Raw genomic sequence first — 20642 nt, forward strand, 5'->3', positions numbered from 1 at the left:
TCAGCTGCAATTTGCTATAAGAATTTGCACATTCCAATGATTGTTAATTATACTGATTCTATTACATTTTAACATGTGTATCAGGGAAAAAAATAGTTAATGTAGGTTTCTTTTTTAGTTATTTCACTTTTGTCTATTTTTCTATTGCTTTATCCTGTTGTCTATTTTTTATACAAATAAAATTAATTCAAATAAGAAATCGATATCTTTAATACGGGGCAGTGGCTCAGGAGGTAGCGCGCTCGTCTTGGGATCAAGAGATCGCAGTTTGAATCCCGGCTCCTCCGTGTTATATGTCGAAGTGTCCTTGGGTAAGACACTGAACCCCTAATACCCCCAATAAGCAGTTTAGTGCCTTACATGGCTGCATGGCCGCTATTGGGAAATGTGAAGCACACTGTAAAGCGCTTTGGGAAGGCTTGACTTGAAAAGCACTATATGAATGCAGATCATTTCATTTCTTTATCCTCAATGTAAAATGTGGTACTGGAGTGCCACGTCCAATTTCGTTGTCACAATATATTCAACCCATGTTGTAACAATGACAATAAAGGTATATTCTATTCTATTCTGTTAATTATCCACCCGTCATTGTTCTTACATTGAGGGGTTAAACATTGGTTTGGCCCTGTAAATGATTTCTGTTTCTTTTGTTTCTCTTATGCATTGTAATGTATTTTATTGTAGAGTAAAAAAATAATTTATGGTTGAAATACAAATTCAGTAAAAGACAAGGGGTTACTGTAGGTACATAAGTGCAAGTCTACCTGTATTAGAATTTAGTGGAAAAAAAGAAGTCAATACAAAGTGTGTGCATGAATATCCTTAGCATACCTAAGCCTGTTCGACTGGGGCTTGTTTCTCGGCTGCACCCTTGACTTCGAGGGATCCGACTGCGTTTGTCAGTTGGTGTGTTGGAGACAGACACCGTTGCTCGAGGAATCCGACCGTAGCTGCAGTGTCCAAACAGCTTGCCTGGGGAGCTAGAACGACTGCCAGCTGTTGATAGAATGCACCAGGTCACAAACACATGTATACAAAAGCATGAACAATACCTAAATAGAAAGTAGGATAACAATTTATGGCAAAACTAAAGAAATTTCAAACATACTGTTATTTCCTACTATAGAGTGCATTTCATTAAGAGCGGTATGCTCAGAATTTAGAATCAGGGTTCGTAAACTTTTTTTCATGGCCAAATTTAAGCACTTTCAAAGCCAATTTTTCTATTTTTCCAGTACCTTCAAAGAAAGAAATCAAGCGACAATCCAAAGAATTTTTTTTTGACGTTGATTTTGATGACTAAAATAAATTTGCTATCTTTCTGCTAGTACCTACTTTGTGCTTTATTGCGCTGTTCCTATCTATGATCTATGATCTTTTTGTCTCAATGGTCTGCTATAAACTGACATAAATTCTGTCATTCTGCTTCAACAATGCACGCGCAGCTTCAATACGTCACACTTGTTTACAAACACACAAAAGGCTCTATAGGTGTTGGGTAATAATGGAGATCAATTGAGAAGACATAAAAGAAAGAAGGTCCTGTATGTATAAAAAGCAAAAAAATGAGCCAAATTTCAACTCATTTCAATCAAGTAGAGTGGATTTAATATTTAAATCTTAGAGACTGCTGAACTTTTGCTTTTTGTTTTACTTAATTTTATTTATATTTTTTGCAAGTTTTTCAGAGAATCTGTGTCTGAATTAGTTAAAATAGAATTGTAAATTCTTATTTTTGTAGCATTTTTAGCATTTATTTATAACACTGAAAAATTATCATTTTGATTTATGTTTTATTGTTTTGCCTTTTCAGGTATTTTTGTTGTTTGTTAATTTATCCAGTGTGTAAAAATCTAAAATTGTTATGTATTTTCCTTTTTTTTCCTAGATCTTGTGCTTGTGACGTTACGCCCGCTGCTGTTCGTAAACTTTTTTTCATGGCCAAATTTAAGCACTTTCAAAGCCAATTTTTCTATTTTTCCAGTACCTTCAAAGAAAGAAATCAAGCGACAATCCAAATAATTTTTTTTTTGTCGTTGATTTTGATGACTAAAATAAATTTGCTATCTTTCTGCTAGTACCTACTTTGTGCTTTATTGCGCTGTTCCTATCTATGATCTATGATCTTTTTGTCTCAATGGTCTGCTATAAACTGACATAAATTCTGTCATTCTGCTTCAACAATGCACGCGCAGCTTCAATACGTCACACTTGTTTACAAACACACAAAAGGCTCTATAGGTGTTGGGTAATAATGGAGATCAATTGAGAAGACATAAAAGAAAGAAGGTCCTGTATGTATAAAAAGCAAAAAAATGAGCCAAATTTCAACTCATTTCAATCAAGTAGAGTGGATTTAATATTTAAATCTTAGAGACTGCTGAACTTTTGCTTTTTGTTTTACTTAATTTTATTTATATTTTTTGCAAGTTTTTCAGAGAATCTGTGTCTGAATTAGTTAAAATAGAATTGTAAATTCTTATTTTTGTAGCATTTTTAGCATTTATTTATAACACTGAAAAATTATCATTTTGATTTATGTTTTATTGTTTTGCCTTTTCAGGTATTTTTGTTGTTTGTTAATTTATCCAGTGTGTAAAAATCTAAAATTGTTATGTATTTTCCTTTTTTTTCCTAGATCTTGTGCTTGTGACGTTACGCCCGCTGCTTTATATGACACACAGGGTGCACCGTGTGTTAGGGCACTTTTATGTGTGCCTTATAGTCGTGAAAATACGGTAAGTCAACATGTTTGTACCAAAAAGGTAGAGGCTTGTAATTTACAGTACTTTTTCCTCCCACTATATCCAAACTAATAGTTGCCGCATTATCTCAACCAAAATTTTCCCAATCATTGTCTACAATCAAGTATGCAAGTATTCACTTCCTCTAACTGAAATGCAAAGAGGCTTTATATGCTGTAATTTTAGCTACAAATAACGTTAGGACAAAAAGAAAATAAAGATAATAGACAAACACACATACAGTCTGAACTCGACGATGGATGTTCCCAGTTGCCAGAAAAAACGAACAAGACAAAGGATCTGCCACACACATTTTTAAGGTTCCCTGATCAGCTTCTTATCAACAACCATTCACAATAAAGGCATGCAACCAAGTGGTGAAATAGAAGCAAAGGGGGTCAAAGTTATGTAGGTTTAAGGAATAGGTATTTAGCCATCCAGCGTGTGGTTGGATGAAGCCTTACCACTGACGGGATTAGCTGATCTGGATCCTGAATGATGGAAGCAGGCAAGACAACCGGAGATCAAAAACATTCCAAATGAGACATAAAGTTTTATTGATTGTATGTAGCATGCATTCTAAGCACCCTATGACACCCAGACGCTGTATATGTTATAACAGGGGTCTCGAACTTTTTCAATTAGCTGAGAGCTACTTTTTGCAACTAAGTAGCGCAAAGGGCACCTAGTTTGAATGGTATTTCTAAAATAACAAAAGAAGAGCAAAAGAAAAAGAGAGAGCGAAAAAGTAAGAGAGAAAGAAAAAATAAGAGTGAAAGAAAGAGAGAGAAAGAAATGGAGAAATAATGAGAGGAAGAGCGAGAACAAGAGGAAGAGAGAGAGAATAGGGAGAATGCGAGAGGGAAAGAAAGAGAGAGAGAGGGAGATAGAGGAAGAGGGAGGGAGAGGGAGAAAGAAAAAGAAGAAGAAAGAGAGAGACAGAGGGAGAAAAGGGAAACCTAGAGAGAAATATAGTGAGACAGAAAGGAAGAGAGAGGAAGAGAAAACAAAAGACAGAAAGAGAAGGGGGAGAAAATGAGAGAGAAGGGAAGTGAAAAAAATAAAAAAAACAGAGAGGTTGGAATCAGGTTGACCACTAAAAAAAATTAATTTGACTAGAAAATCACAATGCCCAGCACTGATGAGCTATTTTCAGAACAGGTCCAAAGGCACCTTAGCTGTCCTCAAGGAGAACCCTGGTGCCCTCGTCGACCATGTTGGAGACCCCTGTTTTTTTAACAAGTCAGTTTGAATAAAATTCCGTTATCAATCCATCGATCACCAAATAGATAACTGTTGTTTATTTTAAATAATATTTGTAAGATGGTATTAATTATGATCTGCACATGACCGTCTTTAAAAGCTACAAGTGTAAAAGTCTTTAGTTTAGGGCTGCAACAAACAACTAATCGTTAAAATACATTAAAATTGATTATTGCATATAGTGCAAAGCGGCGCTGCCACGAGCGGCTGCCTTTTCCAGCAGCTGCCCTGTTGTTTTATTGCCTGCTCCTATCTTCGGTGTTTTTTCTTCCCGTTTTGACAACTACACTATGGATTACTTCTATCCTATGGACATGGGTTTTAACGCACAAGAAATGCGTGTATTCAAGGATTTTCAACTCCTTGCCCTGAAGATTTCTCGTGCCGGCGTGATGAAGGGGCCTATCGTGGAGGAAAAGCCGGAGCTAGCGAAGCGGCTAGCGGCGTTATAAGTCTTCGGTACCATCCGTAATCATGGTAAATGCGAACTCACGACCAAATAAGATCATCGAGTGCTGGTGGAAAACATCGAAGCGCACAGGGAGCGCAGTTGCTGTGTTTTGCGGAAACGTGGCTCACGTTTAGCATTCCGGACGCTAACGTGTAGCCACCCGGAGCTACCCGGAGCAATCCGGCTTCAACGCCGCTAAACAGAGACACGAAAGCCGGGGAGAATCGGAGAGGAGGCGGACTTGCTAACACGAGGTGGTGTATCCCTGGATTTTCACAAAGAAAAGTTTTCCATCTGCCGCAGGGATGTCGAATTTTTAGACTGGCGTGACGTCATCCACTTCGCTACAAGCACCCCTAGGGCATCATGTTCATCTGTTAATAAACAACAGGGTAGACTGCTGGAAGTGTGAATTTCCCTACGGGGATGAATAAAGTATCTATCTATCTATCTATCTATCTATCTATTAAGTGTTGACAACTAATTAGATCAACGATTTGTTTTATCACATGATTTTTGAGCCACTAAGTGAATGTTAAATCAATTTAAATAAAAAATCACCCAATTCCGTTGTGACGCTGAGAGTTGTACTACCACTTTGGTCCGGCATAGGGCTATCGTATATTTTTTCAAATAATATTTTATTGAACATTGCATCATTATGAACTAAAGTGGCATGAAAGTTTCAACTTTGTTAGACTCTTTCATCATGAACCAAAGTTAATAATTTTCAAGGGAACACAAAGTAGCAGAAGTAGAGAAAAAAAACGAAAATAAGTACATAAAATAAATAAATGTTTTACTCCGTACAAGAGGCACATTCTTAAGCATTATTATAATTTTCATATCGGAAATGTTTATCATTTTCAAAGATTTAAGCCAACATTTTGAAAAGTGGGTTTACATTTTTGATAATTTTCATGTGAATATTAAAATTTGCCACACGCTCTGTCTTTTTTATTTTGTATAACACCAAATATAATATGATCTTTGGATAAGGTGGTAGGAAAAGCGTATCTTACATATTTGCAAATGTATAGCATACATATTTATGTATTTATTTTTATTCTCAAGTTAATTGACAAACACTTGTTTTATATTAAAGAATATTCTGTTGTTTTTTGCTGTTTTCCTTATCCGTCCAAAACTTCAATGTTTGAATAAAGAGGAGGAAATAAAAAATGTCTTTAAGAAATGCAATTCATAGATTAATCAAAAAAATAATTGACCGATTTAACAATTGTGAAAAAAACGTTAGTTAAAGCCTTACTCCAGTTAGACAAAATCAGTTTTTTATGCTTGATGATCAGTGTGAGTGTGTTAGTTTTTTTACAGCATCAAGGAAATCATAGGGCACCACACTTAAACGACAGTAGATTTGGTTTCAAACACAAAATGTGAGAAAATATATATTCATACAAACACAGGCACAATTCAACCCAAAAGGCCAATATACGTATTGTAGGGACATGTATTCCTAAACAAACACAAAGACTTTTGTTTGTGAGAAATGCTGCATAATCATTAGCAGATATAGGAAAAAGCTCATACTCAATACAGTGGGACCTCGCTACTTCGCGGTTCCACGTTCGCGGGTTTAGAGCTTCGCAGGTCTAAAAAATAATAATAATAAAATAAAATTATATATATATATATATATATATATATATATATATATATATATATATATATATATATATATACACCGTATTTTCCGCACTATAAGGCGCACCGGGTTATAGGGCGCACCCCGAAAAAATAGTTTTTGGTCATATTTTTGACATACATAAGACGCACCGGATTATAAGGCGCTACAATGGGAACGTCGACAAAACAGTCAGATAGTTCAGTCAAACTTATTACCCCCTTAACATTCCGAAAGCTTTCAAAGACGCAAATACGTGTCGAGAACCTGTGCGGATGCTGTGTCCGTACGATGTCACTCAAATGCATCGTTCCATCATTCGGAAGGTTAAAGTCTTGGTATTCAAGAAATGCCAACCATTCCTTAGTTTCGATTTTCTTTTTCGCCCGCAACTTTACTGTTTATATGACAATAAACACTTGGAATTGAGTTTAATTTAAAAATAGACACTCCATTCCATCCATTATCTGCACCGCTTATCACAGAAACATCGAGTTCAGTCTGAAACAAGATACAGGGATAATATATATAGCCAGAGTAGCTCACCGAAGTTGTTGTGTTCATAATAATGTGCAGCCATGGTCCTCTTATATCCGTGAGTTTAGTAAATCCAGGAGAATAAAATATTTACAAATACAAAATAGTAAAAAAAATGCTTTCTGTGTGCCGTCAGCCACGTGCTATACGCATTCATCTTTTTCGGCCAATTGCAGGCTTTGTTTTGCTGTTTAAGCCAATGCCAGCCTGTAAATGATAAAAAGGATCCGCCCCTTGACCTCTGAATAACTTTAGCCAATAGTGATCGATTCAACTGATGATTGACACGTCTTTTTTGGCCAATTGCAGGCTTTGTTTTGCCGTTCAAGCCAATGCCAGCCTGTATATGATAAAAAGGATTCTCCCCTTGACCTCCGAATAACTTTAGCCAATAGTGATCCATTCAAATGATGATTGACACATTGGTTAGCCAATGAAACGCCGGCAAATAAATCCCAGCATACACCGCGGTCTACTTGGCGTTCGGGGGAAAATCTAGTCGGCGGCTGCAAGTTAGTTGCAAGACTTTGCGAATAAATTTTGTTCCATAAATAAGGCGCACTGTATTATAAGGCGCATGGTCAGCTTTTGAAAAAAATAAAGGCTTTTAGGTGCGCCTTATAGTGCGGAAAATACGGTACATATATATATATATATATATATATATATATATATTTAGCATATATATTTATTTTTATTTTTATTTTTTTCAAGCATTTTTGAAGGGGCGTCGCTACTTCACGGATTTTCACTTTTCGCGGGTGGTTTTGGTCCCCATTAACCGCGATAACCGAGGGATTACTGTATAGACAAGGGGTCTCAAACCTTTTTCAAGCTGAGAGGTACTTTTTGTTACTAATTAGCGCACCCAGTCTGATATGAGGTTCTTAGGTAACAACTTATGTTGTTACTATGTTGTTACTATGTTATGACCATGTTAAAATAATAAAAAAAAATAATTTCCTTGTATTGTCATTCTGTGTAACAATGTACACAGAACGAAATGTCGATTGCACCTGTCCTAAGCTGCAAAATATTCAACGTGCTTTTGCCATGTTCTGGCTGAAATCATCATTGCAGCCTCTGTCAAGCTCCGCGTGCATGTACGTGTCTTTCTTTTTTTTTTTTTTTTTTTTTTTTTTTGCGGGTTTGGATTGGAATTTGGACTGTACTTGAAACAGTCCTATTCTTACTTTCACCATTTTCAGCCAGGCGCTCTGTGGCCGAAAAAACAATGATAAAAGTAAGATAAAAGCAGATATAAAAAGTCTAAAAAGACTCTTTGAACTCAGTTGGGCATTGTTAACAAATACTTGATGGAGGAAATATTTAATTTCAAACTTTTTAAAGACACATTTCACCATGCAATACAACAATTAATTATTGGAAATAGGGTTAAATAGACTCTGTCTACCACAAAAAAAAAAAATCATCTTTCGAGAGAATTACAAAGACCCAGCACTGCTAAGCTATTTGTACAACAGGTCCGAGGGAAACTCAGGTGTCTTTAGGGGGCACCACATTGGAGACCCATGATATAGACAATTTAATATAAATGATTTACATACGTTGAGATTGAGAAACCACTTTTGCTCGACTCCGACCTCTGTTATCCACCACTGAAGGACTGGCTCCGCTGCTACTGCCAGAACTTTGTCTTCTGGTACGTACACGACCTGAACATGACAGCAGGGTAGCGTGAAAAGAAGATGTAAGGTGAGAATATACAATCTGAGTGGTTAGATTTATCTTAAATTTAAACGTAACAATTTCGGGAGCTGTTATTGAGTGAACATCTTTGACCCGAAAAATAAACACACACACACATACCAGTAGATAAACAAAACAAACTAATACATATACTTAAGAATACCTATAGACTTTGAACTTAGCAGACATGCCATAACTCAAACTAGATTATATAATGACACTGATTGTATTCACTGGTGTAAAACTCATTTTAGTCAGAGGCTACATTTTGGTAATAAGGTGATTTTCCATGGCCAAAGTCAAGGACTTTTTAGGCCCCTTTAAAGCCAGTTTTAAAGGAAGAAGTCCAGCGCCGACGAAAGAATGTTTTTCTTGTTGACTTTGATGACTAAAATAAAGTACAGACGCTGCCCAACTTACAAATTTGGAGGACGATTGTTCGTAAGTTGGTTCAGTGCTATATTTTGTATGGTATGTATGATTAAGGTTTATAAGAGTATGTTTATGGCTTGTATAAGTAACCTGTATTGTTTTGTACTAAAAAATAAACATTTCATAAAATAATATGCTCCTCAAAGATGAATAAAATTAACTTACTTATGGAAGATGAGCTTCAAGAGTTAGGCAACTTCCTGCTCCGTGGTAAAGACTGGTCGAAAAAAAGTGATCCAACCATTTTCTCAACAGTATCAAGCTTACGTCTTCCACTTATTTCAAATGAAACAGCTGGCCTCTTCTTTACACTTTACACCAACCATATTGAATGGATGCACGACATATTAATAAAAATGTCAAAAGTTCTTAGCGCTGGAGATACAGTATTGAATGTTTACACCCGAACTAGGAAGAGGAAGCCAGATTTATTCTTTGGGGTGGATGCTACAGTTATTACTGTAGTAGTATTTCAGCAGAAGTTATTTGTATTATTTCTGCACTAGTATTACTGTAGTAGTACTTTTGTAATATTTCTATGGCATTTTTTATATATGGAATGAAAGCAAAATAATATACTTGCTCCCTGTTTTCAACCACTAAATTTGATATTTAGTTTTGGAGTGATTCTTTAGCATTTTTTATTATACCTGAAAGTAGTATTTTAGTTGTAAACAAACAGAGGGAAAACAAGGACAAAACTGGCACCAAAAATAAAAAAAAACATTTTTTAATTTTTTTTATCTATAGTATTTTATTTACTACTATGATATTGTCATAATTGTAATTTGACTATTTTTGTTTGGTGGGGAAGGTGGAAAAGCCCGCATGTGTCCCTAGGTGCTGTCATGGTCGCCTTGGCGACCGGTCTGCCCCGCCCCCTGGGCACCAGCTAAAGCAGTTGAACTAATTGCGTGTCTGCTATTTAAGGCTGGATTGTGGGTTTTGCGGGTGCTGGCTCATTACACATTGTCCGTTCTGTTATGTCTTGTCCTGTTTAGTTGAGTTGGAAGAAACCTGTGTTGCACGTTTTTGTTAAAGCCTGTTTGTTCTGTCTTGTCCCTGAGTTTCGGACAATTTTTATTTTGGTAAATACGTTTTTGATCGTCACGCAATTGAGTTCTCCCTTCCTGCCTCTTCGTGACAGAATGAGCCAGCCAAAAATGAACTCAGCGAACGATCCCAGCGTGATTTGGGGAGAGCTGGAGGACGCCGTTTGGCAAGCACCCATTGAGGTAACCTTCCCTGCCCGTTCGAACCACGGCCCCGCCCGTCGTGGCCAATGCTGTGCCTCGAATGGGGTCCTGGGAGGTTTTGACGCCTGCCAGTCCGACTCCGCGGCCTGCCAGATCGACTCCGCGGCCTGCCAGTCCGACTCCGACTCCGCCGCCTGCCAGTCCGACTCCGACTCCGCTGCCTGCCAGTCCGACCCCGACTCCGCTGCCTGCCAGTCCGACCCCGACTCCGCCGCCTGCCAGTCCGACTCCGACTCCGCTGTATGCCAGTCCGACCCCGACTCCGCTGCCTGCCAGTTTGACCCTGACTCCGCTGCCTGCCAGTCCGACTGCGCCTGTCCTGTTTCCGCCTGTCCTGTTCGACTCCCCCTGTCCTGTTTCCGCCTGTCCTGTTCGACTCTCCGGCCTGCCTGTCCGACTCCCTTGTTTACCTGTCCTGTTTTCGCCGGTTCTGCCTGTCTGTTTTCGCCTGTCCAGTTTGCCCGCCGGACCCCCCCTGCCGAGCGCCGATTCCTATCCGCCCGACGCAGATGGCGCCTGCCTCTCCCCGTTCCTGCGTGTTCGGAGGAGGGAGCGGGGTTGCCCCAATTGTGAGCGTCTAACCATTCCGGGGCGCGAGGTAGTAATTTTTTCTTTTTAGGGGACCTCGGGAGCTGTCCCTTAAAGGGGGGGCTCTGTCATGGTCGCCTTGGCGACCGGTCTGCCCCGCCCCCTGGGCACCAGCTGAAGCAGTTCAACTAATTGCGTGTCTGCTATTTAAGGCTGGATTGTGGGTTTTGCGGGTGCTGGCTCATTACACATTGTCCGTTCTGTTATGTCTTGTCCTGTTTAGTTGAGTTGGAAGAAACCTGTGTTGCACGTTTTTGTTAAAGCCTGTTTGTTCTGTCTTGTCCCTGAGTTTCGGACAATTTTTATTTTGGTAAATACGTTTTTGATCGTCACGCAATTGAGTTCTCCCTTCCTGCCTCCTGCCTCCGTTCTGGTCCGGTCACCTCACCCTCCTCGTGACAGGTGCTTAGTTTGCCCACCTTTCATGCAGATCAATAGTATATCGTTAATAGTTGGCTTTACATTTAATTTGCATCCTTTTTGAGAGAGAATTCTTAACAACAAATTAAAAACAGACACTTAGAGATAAAATGCACACCAAGACAGGATAAAACATTGTGTATGAAAGAGAGATTATTGTCTGGGTTTTAAGAAGTCCATGCAGTTAGTCCATGCAGTTTTAAATAACCTCTGAATCACTTAAAAGGAACTGAATGTAGGAAGATGTTGATGTAGCGAAAAAATACTTTTGCCACACGAGAAGAAATATGCAACTGTCAGTAAAATTAGAAAAACTCCAGATACCATAAATATAACATAATTAAACACATAAGTCTTACCATCACTTTTACCAGGGATGCCATCTTTTTGGCATTACGAAAGGCGACGCAGCAACAAGTGGAAGAAGCGGTAAAGAGGAAATTGTTAGTTGAAATTTAGGCAGCGGGCCAAAAAGTGCCCGATCTGCTCGTGTGGATACCTTGAGCAAGGAGAGGAAAAGATTTTCCTTGGTATTTTGGGGGAAACTTTGTACTTCCAGGAATAGTTTAAAATCCCTATACTTTTTTGTTACTTGAGTAAATTTGTGAAGAAAAAACTTTACTTTTACTCCGCTACATTTGGCAACATTGAAGTTGTTACTTCGTTCCTTAATAGATCCTCTCCTCGTAAATACGCGTCCGTCTGACTCCGCGAAGGCGCTTTTATTATCTTGGAGACCTTTGTCAGGCGCTACGATGTTTAACTAATCAAACGTAGCAGCATAGTCACGTGACCATATTCAACTTCAGCGGGGGAAATTTTTGTGACGGATGAAACAGATCGAACATGTCCCCTAGCAATACCGACTATGAAAACACAGAAGAGGAAGACCTATCAGAGGCAGCTACAATATGCAATGTCTCCCTCGTTTGCCTAAACAAACAGATTTCTGCACTCAAGAATTCAACATCGAACTTGAGGAAATATGTAGTAATTCTGTAGTTTCCTAAATTCAAATTTAAACTTTACTTTGGCTTTAGTTGGTATTTGTTACTCGCTTGTTTTATTCTTGTTTGACATTCTGTGTACAGCGAACTTGAGTGTCCTGAAACCCACTTTAAAGTAAAGTGTATTATTATTATCCTTTTTTTAATTTTTACATTATATACGTATATAAGAAGGCTTGTTTACTGTGCTGTATGCGCAGTGGATATAAATTTAGCCTCCCACACAGAAATATATATCGCATTAGCTGTACCGCTTAACTATTAGGGCCGCGGGGGGCTGGAGCCTATCCCATCCATCTCCGGGCAGTGGTCAGGGGACTGGTTGCCAGCCAATCGCAGGGCACACGGGGGACAGACAACTCACTCGCTCAGTCACACCTAGGGGCACCTGAAATGCATGTCTTTGGAATGTGGGAGGAAACCGGAGTGCCCGGAGGAAACCCACGCATGCACGGGGAGAACATACAAACTCTGCACAGTAAGGCCGGTAGCTGGACTTGAACCCACGCAGGAGGTTCCCACGACCTCAGAACTGTGCCGCACACGCGCCAACCACTGCGTCACCGTGCTGCCATATATGAATTTCTAAAATAGCAACTTAGCTGAATGGCTTAACAAATAGCTAAAAAGTTGCCCAATAGTTAGCTAGAAAGGAAGACGCGTAAAAAATAAAAGGGGCTAGATAATTAGCTATAAGAGTAAAAAGCCATCTAAATAGCCGGATAGAAAGCTAAAAACAAAGCTAGCTAGCTAGCTAGAAAGAAGGCCAAAAATGAGCAAAAAGGTAAAATGTTAGCTGGAGAGCATGCAAAAATGTAAAATGCTTGCTAGATTTCTAAATAGCTATAACAGTAGGAAAATAGATAGCTACAAAGCCACACATTTAGTATATAATAGCTAGCTAAAAAAACGGCACATTTTTTGCTCATTCCCTTTAAAAAACCCATAAGTTGGAATTTTTTTTGTATTTCCTGTAAAATAAAATAAAAAACCTGAATAAATACATTATTTTTAATAGAAAAATTGATTTTCATTCTGCTCTCTTGATTTAAAAAAAAATATATATCAATACAGACGCTGCTCTACTTACCAACGAGGTTCCGGACGAGTAAACATTTCATAAATAATATGCTCTTTAAAGATAATTAAAGTTAAGCTTAACTTACTTTTGGAAGATGAGCTTCAAAAGTTAGGGGACTTCTTCCTCTGTGGTAAAAAGTGGCCGAAAAAAAGCGATCCAACCATATTCTCAACAGCATCAAGCTTCCATATTTCACTTTTCATTTCAAATGAAACGGCTCGCCTCTTCTTTTACTTTACACTAACTATATTGAATGGATGCACAAGATATTAAACAATAAAATTGTCAAAGTTGTTAGCGCTGGAGATACAGTACAGAATGTTTACACAAACTAGTAAGAGGAAGCTTCTTCTTCGGGGTGGATGCTGGGTGACCTCTCACAGCTCCACACGCCGGTAGCAGCGGAAAGAATCACGTCAATACTGTCCTGTACTCAGAAAAAGGTGTACACAATACAAAATCTAACTTACAGCAAGGTCCGGATATTTTTGACATCCCGAAAAAAATGTTCGTATCTACCGTTTTTCGTAAGTCGAATAGTCGTAAGTAGGGAAGCGTCTGTACTTAGATTAGATTTCCCCAACAATCGTGATCCCCGCCTTTTGAGGATGGATTTTTTTTTGTCCATGAAACCAATGAAAAATTTATTGGAATTTCTAAAACAACTTGGGTGGCCTTGGGGCTATAGCGCCCGCCCCGAGACTGGGGAGGTTGTGGTTCAAGCTTCGGCCGAGTCATACCTAAGACTTAAACATTGGTACCCGTTGCCTCCCTGCTTGGCGTTCAGCATTAGGCGTTGGAATTGGGGGGTTTGGTCACCTGATGACTCCCAACACCTCAGGTGGGTTGAGCGAGGGGGCTGGGAATCCTCTCCTCTGAATCAATCTCCCAAAACGAGTCAGAAATGACTCTAGCCACCTCCCACTAGGGGGATATAGCTGTGATATATATATATATATATATATATATATATATATATATATATATATAATAATAAAACAACAGCGTGTTACTACTATGTTGTTACCATGTTGGACTTTGTCAACAGATAAAAAAATAATTTTACTATAAAATCACAATGACCAAGCACAGGCGAGCTATTTTGAGAATTGGTCCGCAAGCACCTCAATTGTCCTTACGGACCGTGGGCACCACGGCCAGAGGTCTCCAACGCAAGTATCACGTTGGAGACCTCTGGCCTAACCATCTCAGAACATTTACATCAACCCTCTCGGCAAGTTCTCTCACCACACCAGTTGATCTTTTTATTGTGTCTTTCCTAAAACTAAAATTCTATTTAGTATTATTTAGCAATGCAAATGCAGTCAGGTATTAGTTTAGAAAATACAAGGAAAGAAGTCTTCCCTTACCTAAAGAGGCATAAGATCCAGGGGGCAGGGCAGCTGCTGAGCTGAAAGGCGAAGATGAAGGTACAGAAGGTACCCTGGACTTAGCGCTGGATGCTGCATTCACATCCACATCGCTACGTGAACGCTGCAGAGACGCAGAAGTAATAGGCATCCGTGTGCTCACAAGTTTTGCTAAAATGTCAAAGAAGACAGGAATCAAGTCAGATATATCGTAAGAATCGACCGATATGGGTTTTTCAGGGTCGATACCGATACCAATTATAAGCATTAGAGCCAACAATCATTTGTTGTAAAGGCTTAAAATTGGCGTAATACTTTTTTAATAATGCAAAAAAGAAAAGATAGAATATTTGTTAGAAATTCAAATACAAATTTTATAGCTTCTTGAAATCATTTTACAGTAAAAAAAAAAATAGAATTTCAACACAACTTACACGGCTAATCTTTTACTTAAACCAAAAACTAACAGCCAGAAAATAAAACTACTCGAGTACAGGTACATAAAAACATAAATAGCTCCCGTGTAACTTTTGACAATAACCTAAATGAATAAAATACAATGCAACGAACATGGCCTAAATTAACTTAAAAGAAAAAGTGCAACAGAATTTCAGCAAAACTCACAAATTGAAAAGTGTAGACACTCCTGTTTTAGAGCCAGATTGGCGAACCAATGTTTACAGCTAATCACTCAGCCTTCCACTTTAGCGTGCCTGGTATGTTTTCTCTTGATCACAGACCCAGGCATGTCAGGACAAGTTAGCTGGCAATTTGTAGGTTGCTCTATCAAAAATGCTAGGCAATGAAGGAGTTAAATATTTAAGATTTTTTTAAAAAGATATGAGGATTATTTTTACTTTTATTATGTTGGGATGATTGACTCACTCATCAATGAGTTCAATACCACCCTGACTAGTGTCCTGGATTCAATAGCGCCCGTAAAGCTAAAATCACGTCCTAAAAGACGCACGCCTTGGTTTACTGATGAAACTAGAACCCTTAAACAACAATGCAGGAAATTGGAAAGAAAATGGCGCGCTACCAAGCTTGAAGTTTTCCATCAAACCTGGTGTGACAGCTTGTTAAAGTATAAAGCGGTCCTTGCCTCTGCAAAATCGGCCTACCTTTCGAAGGTGATTGCGTCTCAAAAGACCAATCCCAAAGTCCTTTTTGACACTGTAGCATCGCTTACAAGGCAACAGACTATCGCAGATAGTTCGACGCACTCTGCTCATGACTTAATGGTCTTCTTTACTAAGAAGATTCAATGCATACAGGAAGAAATTGCTAAAGAAATTATTAATACCACACATATTAAAGGGTTGAAATCTACAGATGCACGACAAGGTGGCTGTCCAGGGATATTGTCCGGTTTTAGTGAACTGTCACTTGATGATCTGAAACAGGTGGTGAATGCGGCCAAACCGACAACTTGCCGGTTCGACCCGCTCCCAGGTTCACTTATTAAAAGTCTTTTTGGCGTCCTTGCACCTTCAGTTCTAAATATTATAAACATATCACTCTCCTCAGGTGTAGTTCCAGCAGCTTTTAAGTCTGCCGTTATTAAACCCACACTGAAACGACCCAACCTTGATCCAGAAATCTCAAGTAATTATAGACCTACCTTTCCTTTCTAAAGTACTTGAGAAAAGTAGTGGCACAGTAGCTGAATGATTTCATATCCGAGAATAACCTTTTTGAATCCATGCAATCAGGATTCAGGGCTAACCACTCTAATGAGACAGCTCTGATCAAGGTAACAAATGATCTCCTACTGGCAATGGATTCTGGCGCTTCATCACTTTTGCTGCTGCTGGATCTTTGTGCTGCTTTTGACACAGTGCACCACAATTTCCTACTAGAACGGTTGGAAAAATGGATTGGTCTCTCAGGAACCGTCCTCTCGTGGTTCAGATCCTACCTCTCAGATAGGACGCACTGTGTTAAATATGGTGAAATGACATCTGAGCCCTTTAATGTTACCTGTGGTGTTCCGCAGGGTTCAGTGCTTGGCCCCCTTCTTTTCAGCATTTACATGCTTCCATTAGGTGAATTATTCGCAAGTACAATATCAGCTTCCACTGCTACGCAGACGACACTCAACTATATCTTCCGTTGGAGGAATCTCCCACACTAAACTGTGGAAATTTGGAGGCCTGCCTCATTGAGATAAAAGAGTGGATGTCACTCAATTTCTTGCGTCTTAACTCTGAAAAGACCGAAATGTTAGTCATTGGTCCATCTAAATGCCGCGACTTATTCTCAAAAACTGCTGTGAACATCGACAAATGTCACATCACACAGAGTGTGACTCAGTTAAAAATTTAGGTGTCATATTTGACCCTGATCTATCCTTTGAAACGCATGTAAAGAAAATTACTAGAACCGCTTTCTTCCATCTTTGTAACATTGCTAAAATCCGTTCAATACTGTCTCAGTCTGATGCGGAATTTATAATTCATGCGTTTGTTACTTCCCGTCTCGATTACTGTAATGCACTACTCTCTGGTCTCCCGAAGTCTAGAATCAAGTCTCTTCAGCTGGTACAAAATGCCGCAGCGAGGCTTTTAACTAGGACAAAAAAGTATGATCACATAACACCGATTTTGGCTAACCTGCATTGGCTCCCAGTTAGCCTTATATGTGATTTCAAGGTTCTCTTAGTATTATACAAAATCATACATGGACTTGCTCCCTCTTATCTTTCAGATCTGATTTGCCCCTATGTCCCGGTCTGAAGCCTACGATCTGAGAGTGCCGGTCTTCTGGTGATCCCAAGAGCAAAGAAGTGTTCTGCTGGTTTGAGAGCGTTCTCCATCCGGGCACCGGTGCTGTGGAATGCTCTTCCCCCTGAGATCCGATCTGCAACCTCAGTGGAAATGTTTAAATCTAAACTTAAAACTCACTTCTACTCCATAGCATATGAATAACCTACTCTTCTCGTCGGCTGAAAAATAGTCTGTGTAATATAGTGTAATAATCTGTGAAGCCCTTTGAGACTCTTCGTGATTCAGGGCTATACAAATAAAAATGACTTGACTTGACTTGACTTACTTCTTGCTAAGCTTCCACCGATGGCAGTCTTCACTGAAGGAGGTCTGCTGTAATGAAGAAAAAAACAGCAACATATTAACATTTTTTTGAATCTGATTCACAAATTAACAAACGAAACTATGACAACAAAATGCAAAAAATTACCATCACTCAGATATGCATGCGCTTGCACTTACACAAAGATTAATATTACTTACTTTTACAAAAACACAACATTGGCACGTTTGTGCTATCCTCCAAAATTAAATGAGCAAAAACACTGTATAATTCCAGTTAAAATATAACGACCATAGGGTGCAACCTGTTAAAAGGTGCAGTCTCCGTAGCTGGTTCTATTTCTGTATTTAACACTTCAAAGGGTGCACCATACGATAGGGCGCGGGTGCCCTCTGCGTCTGCCGCCATTTTTAAATTGCTCGATACACTATGGCTTTTTCTTCTTGTTCTTCTTCTCATTGGGGTTTAACGGCGGTTGGCATCCATCCTCGTCACCATTCTACTTCTTAAATCCTGGTAAAAAGTCGGGAACTCCTCAAAAAAATAAAAAATCTTTTGTTGAGTCCCATTTTCCGAGTATAGCTATCTTTTCATTGAAAATTCCATTGCTCCTTCAACTAGCTAGCACTTTCTCTATTTCTTCCCTCTGAATGATACGCTACGGCATTCGCATCCATAAGAACTTTTGCAAACAATGGACAGATTTTGCATGTGACGTCACGTGTCTTCTTTTGTGCACAAATACAAGTCACATATAGTTTGAAATGTGAAAGATCTCACAAAAACATCAGATTTCCCCCAAATATATTATGACAATTCATGCCTCAACCAAGGCTCGAATCGGGGAAATCCCAGTCTCCAGGCGATCGCCCAACCCTTAGGCCACTGACCTGGCCTACGTTAACAGCTTTATATGAGACACAGATCGCACTGCACAATAGGGCGTGCCAAAAAATTCAAAGAAAATCATAGACCTTAATGTGCGCCTTGTGGTCGTGAAAATACGGTACATGTTTTCTTACTTGAGGCTCTCCTGGGACGAGGATGAGGACCGATCCGACTGTGGAAGAGACACAATACTGTCTGAGCTCTTCAAATGAGTCTGAAGTGCTTTTTGATACGTTGATTCTAGCGCTTGGAAGAGATACCCTGCTTCTCGGCTATAGTGACCATGGAAGCCCCAATAACACCTAATGGTAAGGATAAGCAAAAACATTTTTTTTTGTTGAGGTCTGTTAAAAGTCGGCGTCACAGGGTGAAATTTTCATTGAACACTTACTTCCTTGCAATGGATCTGGCTTCTGAGTCAGCATCATGTATACCTTTCTTGATGGTCTCAGTCAAAACAGCCACATGCCTTAGACAGTGAGGGAACATGCAACATATAAGTCATGGTTAGTCTGCATTTATATACCGCTTTTCAAATAACTGAAGACCTTTAAAGCGCTTTACAACGTGCTTCACACTTACCCACTTAAACAATCTTGTTCATTTAAAGCATTTTTTCCTTTTTTAACGTTAAAAATATAGTGAAATAGAAAATAAAAATACTTTACATAGATAATACAATACATTAAAATTGTGCAGAAAAGAGCATTTATATACTTATAATGTACACAAAAGATTACCACCAATACCCAGGCTCCCTAAGTCACATAATATCCGCGCTGCAGTGCTTTCTTCAGCCTCAGGGTTCGTACACATTTTTCATGGCCAAATTCATGCACTTTTAAGGCCAGTTTTAATTTTTTCCAGTACCTTCTAAGAAAAAAATCCTGCACTGATCAAAATAACTATTTTTTTTTTCATAGCTTTAATGACTAAAACAAAGTCACTATCTTACTGCTAACACATATTTTGTACTATTTTGAGCAGTTCATATCTGATATCTCTGATTTTTTTGTCAATAGGCTGTTACAAACAGACATGAATTGACATTCTACTTCAACAAAGCATGCACAGCTTCAATACGCCACACTTGTTTACATACACGGAAAGGGCCCTATAGATTTTGGGTAATAACTTTAACTTTAAGCTATCCAATGATAGGTTGCATGACATATTTTAGTGACTAGTCTCTTCATACTGACACGACTTTGCTTCTCAACAGTGTGAGGATTTTTTTTTGTATCTGTCTGAATTATCGTGTGTTTTGGAGTAAATATTTTACAAAGTTGGATTCACTGGACTGTCGTGGATGTAACGAGACAATGTTTGCAGAAAATCGTGACATGAACTGACTACCAGGTTATTGGTGAGCTTTGTAGTTTTTGTGTATCTTGTTTCAGACTGATCGTGATGTTTTAGTGATGAGTACATTTTAAAATCCCAAGAGGGTTAGCTTTGCAATGATACGTGACATGTTATATTTCAGTGACGGGTGACATCATACAGACTCTTTTTTGTTTATCAACAGTTCAATGTGAAAGGGCTTTAAATGAAAAAAATGATGCCACTCAGTGCTTACCGTTCCAATGTATTGGTGTGCCATCCTTGTAACATCAAGTCTAAAAACTGATAGCAGCGTCTAGAAAATAACCAAAGTTTAGAATGACACATGATTATATACAGCTGTTATATCACAGAGCAAAAAGTTTTGAACGTACAACATCTGATTACATAGATTATATACAGCCATTATATCATAAAACTAAATAACTGAGGTGAATCATTATGTCAAACTAGTAACATGCAGTCAGGGGAGGCAGGTGAAGTTGTGCCTCACTTGTCCCCATGTAAATATAAAATATAAAATTTAAAATGTATAACATGCTTATATCAAAAGTGTTACCTTCTTTCTTATTTAGTTACACAGTTTGTTGATTGTTCTTTCAAAATTGCTGAATATTCACATTATGTTCTCAATAACATTAAAACAATTAGTATGGAATGTATGACTGAGGCACACAATTCTCTTGGCTCATGGCAGGGGGCAATAATGAGACCAAGGATTCTGAAATGACACACAGCTCAGCCCCTAGTGGTTAAGAGATGCACCCACCAACCAGTTTCTTGCTCAAAGTGGGTCAAATCATCCAGTATATTTTTTATTGCATGGACTTGATTTCATAATGGAGGATTACC

The 20642-nt window shown here is 38.8% G+C and overlaps 1 protein-coding gene across 19 annotated transcripts in view; it reads right to left on the bottom strand.

Moving 5' to 3' along the window:
• Positions 1-20642, bottom strand: part of clasp1a (cytoplasmic linker associated protein 1a) — a 155313-nt gene that overhangs the window by 71308 nt on the left and 63363 nt on the right. For 11 of the 19 annotated variants that reach the window (XR_015852710.1, XM_088352995.1, XM_088352989.1 and 8 more), the window contains exons 15-23: positions 20026-20085; positions 18838-18915; positions 18581-18748; positions 17562-17608; positions 14508-14678; positions 11409-11432; positions 8212-8319; positions 3212-3238; positions 835-999 (exon numbers count right to left, since the gene is read on the bottom strand). Coding sequence is in view for 18 of the 19 variants with exons in the window: in XM_088352995.1 (XP_088209121.1) it covers positions 835-999; positions 3212-3238; positions 8212-8319; positions 11409-11432; positions 14508-14678; positions 17562-17608; positions 18581-18748; positions 18838-18915; positions 20026-20085 (848 nt within the window). In the remaining variant the exon portion in view is untranslated. The remainder of the gene's footprint in view (positions 1-834; positions 1000-3211; positions 3239-8211; positions 8320-11408; positions 11433-14507; positions 14679-17561; positions 17609-18580; positions 18749-18837; positions 18916-20025; positions 20086-20642) is intronic. The other 8 variants (XM_088352996.1, XM_088352993.1, XM_088352981.1 and 5 more) reach the window with 4 other exon arrangements.

This window comes from Urocampus carinirostris, chromosome 14 (genome assembly GCF_059441175.1).
Source record: "Urocampus carinirostris isolate Australia breed hairy pipefish chromosome 14, RoL_Ucar_1.0, whole genome shotgun sequence".
Classification (NCBI taxonomy): domain Eukaryota; kingdom Metazoa; phylum Chordata; class Actinopteri; order Syngnathiformes; family Syngnathidae; genus Urocampus; species Urocampus carinirostris.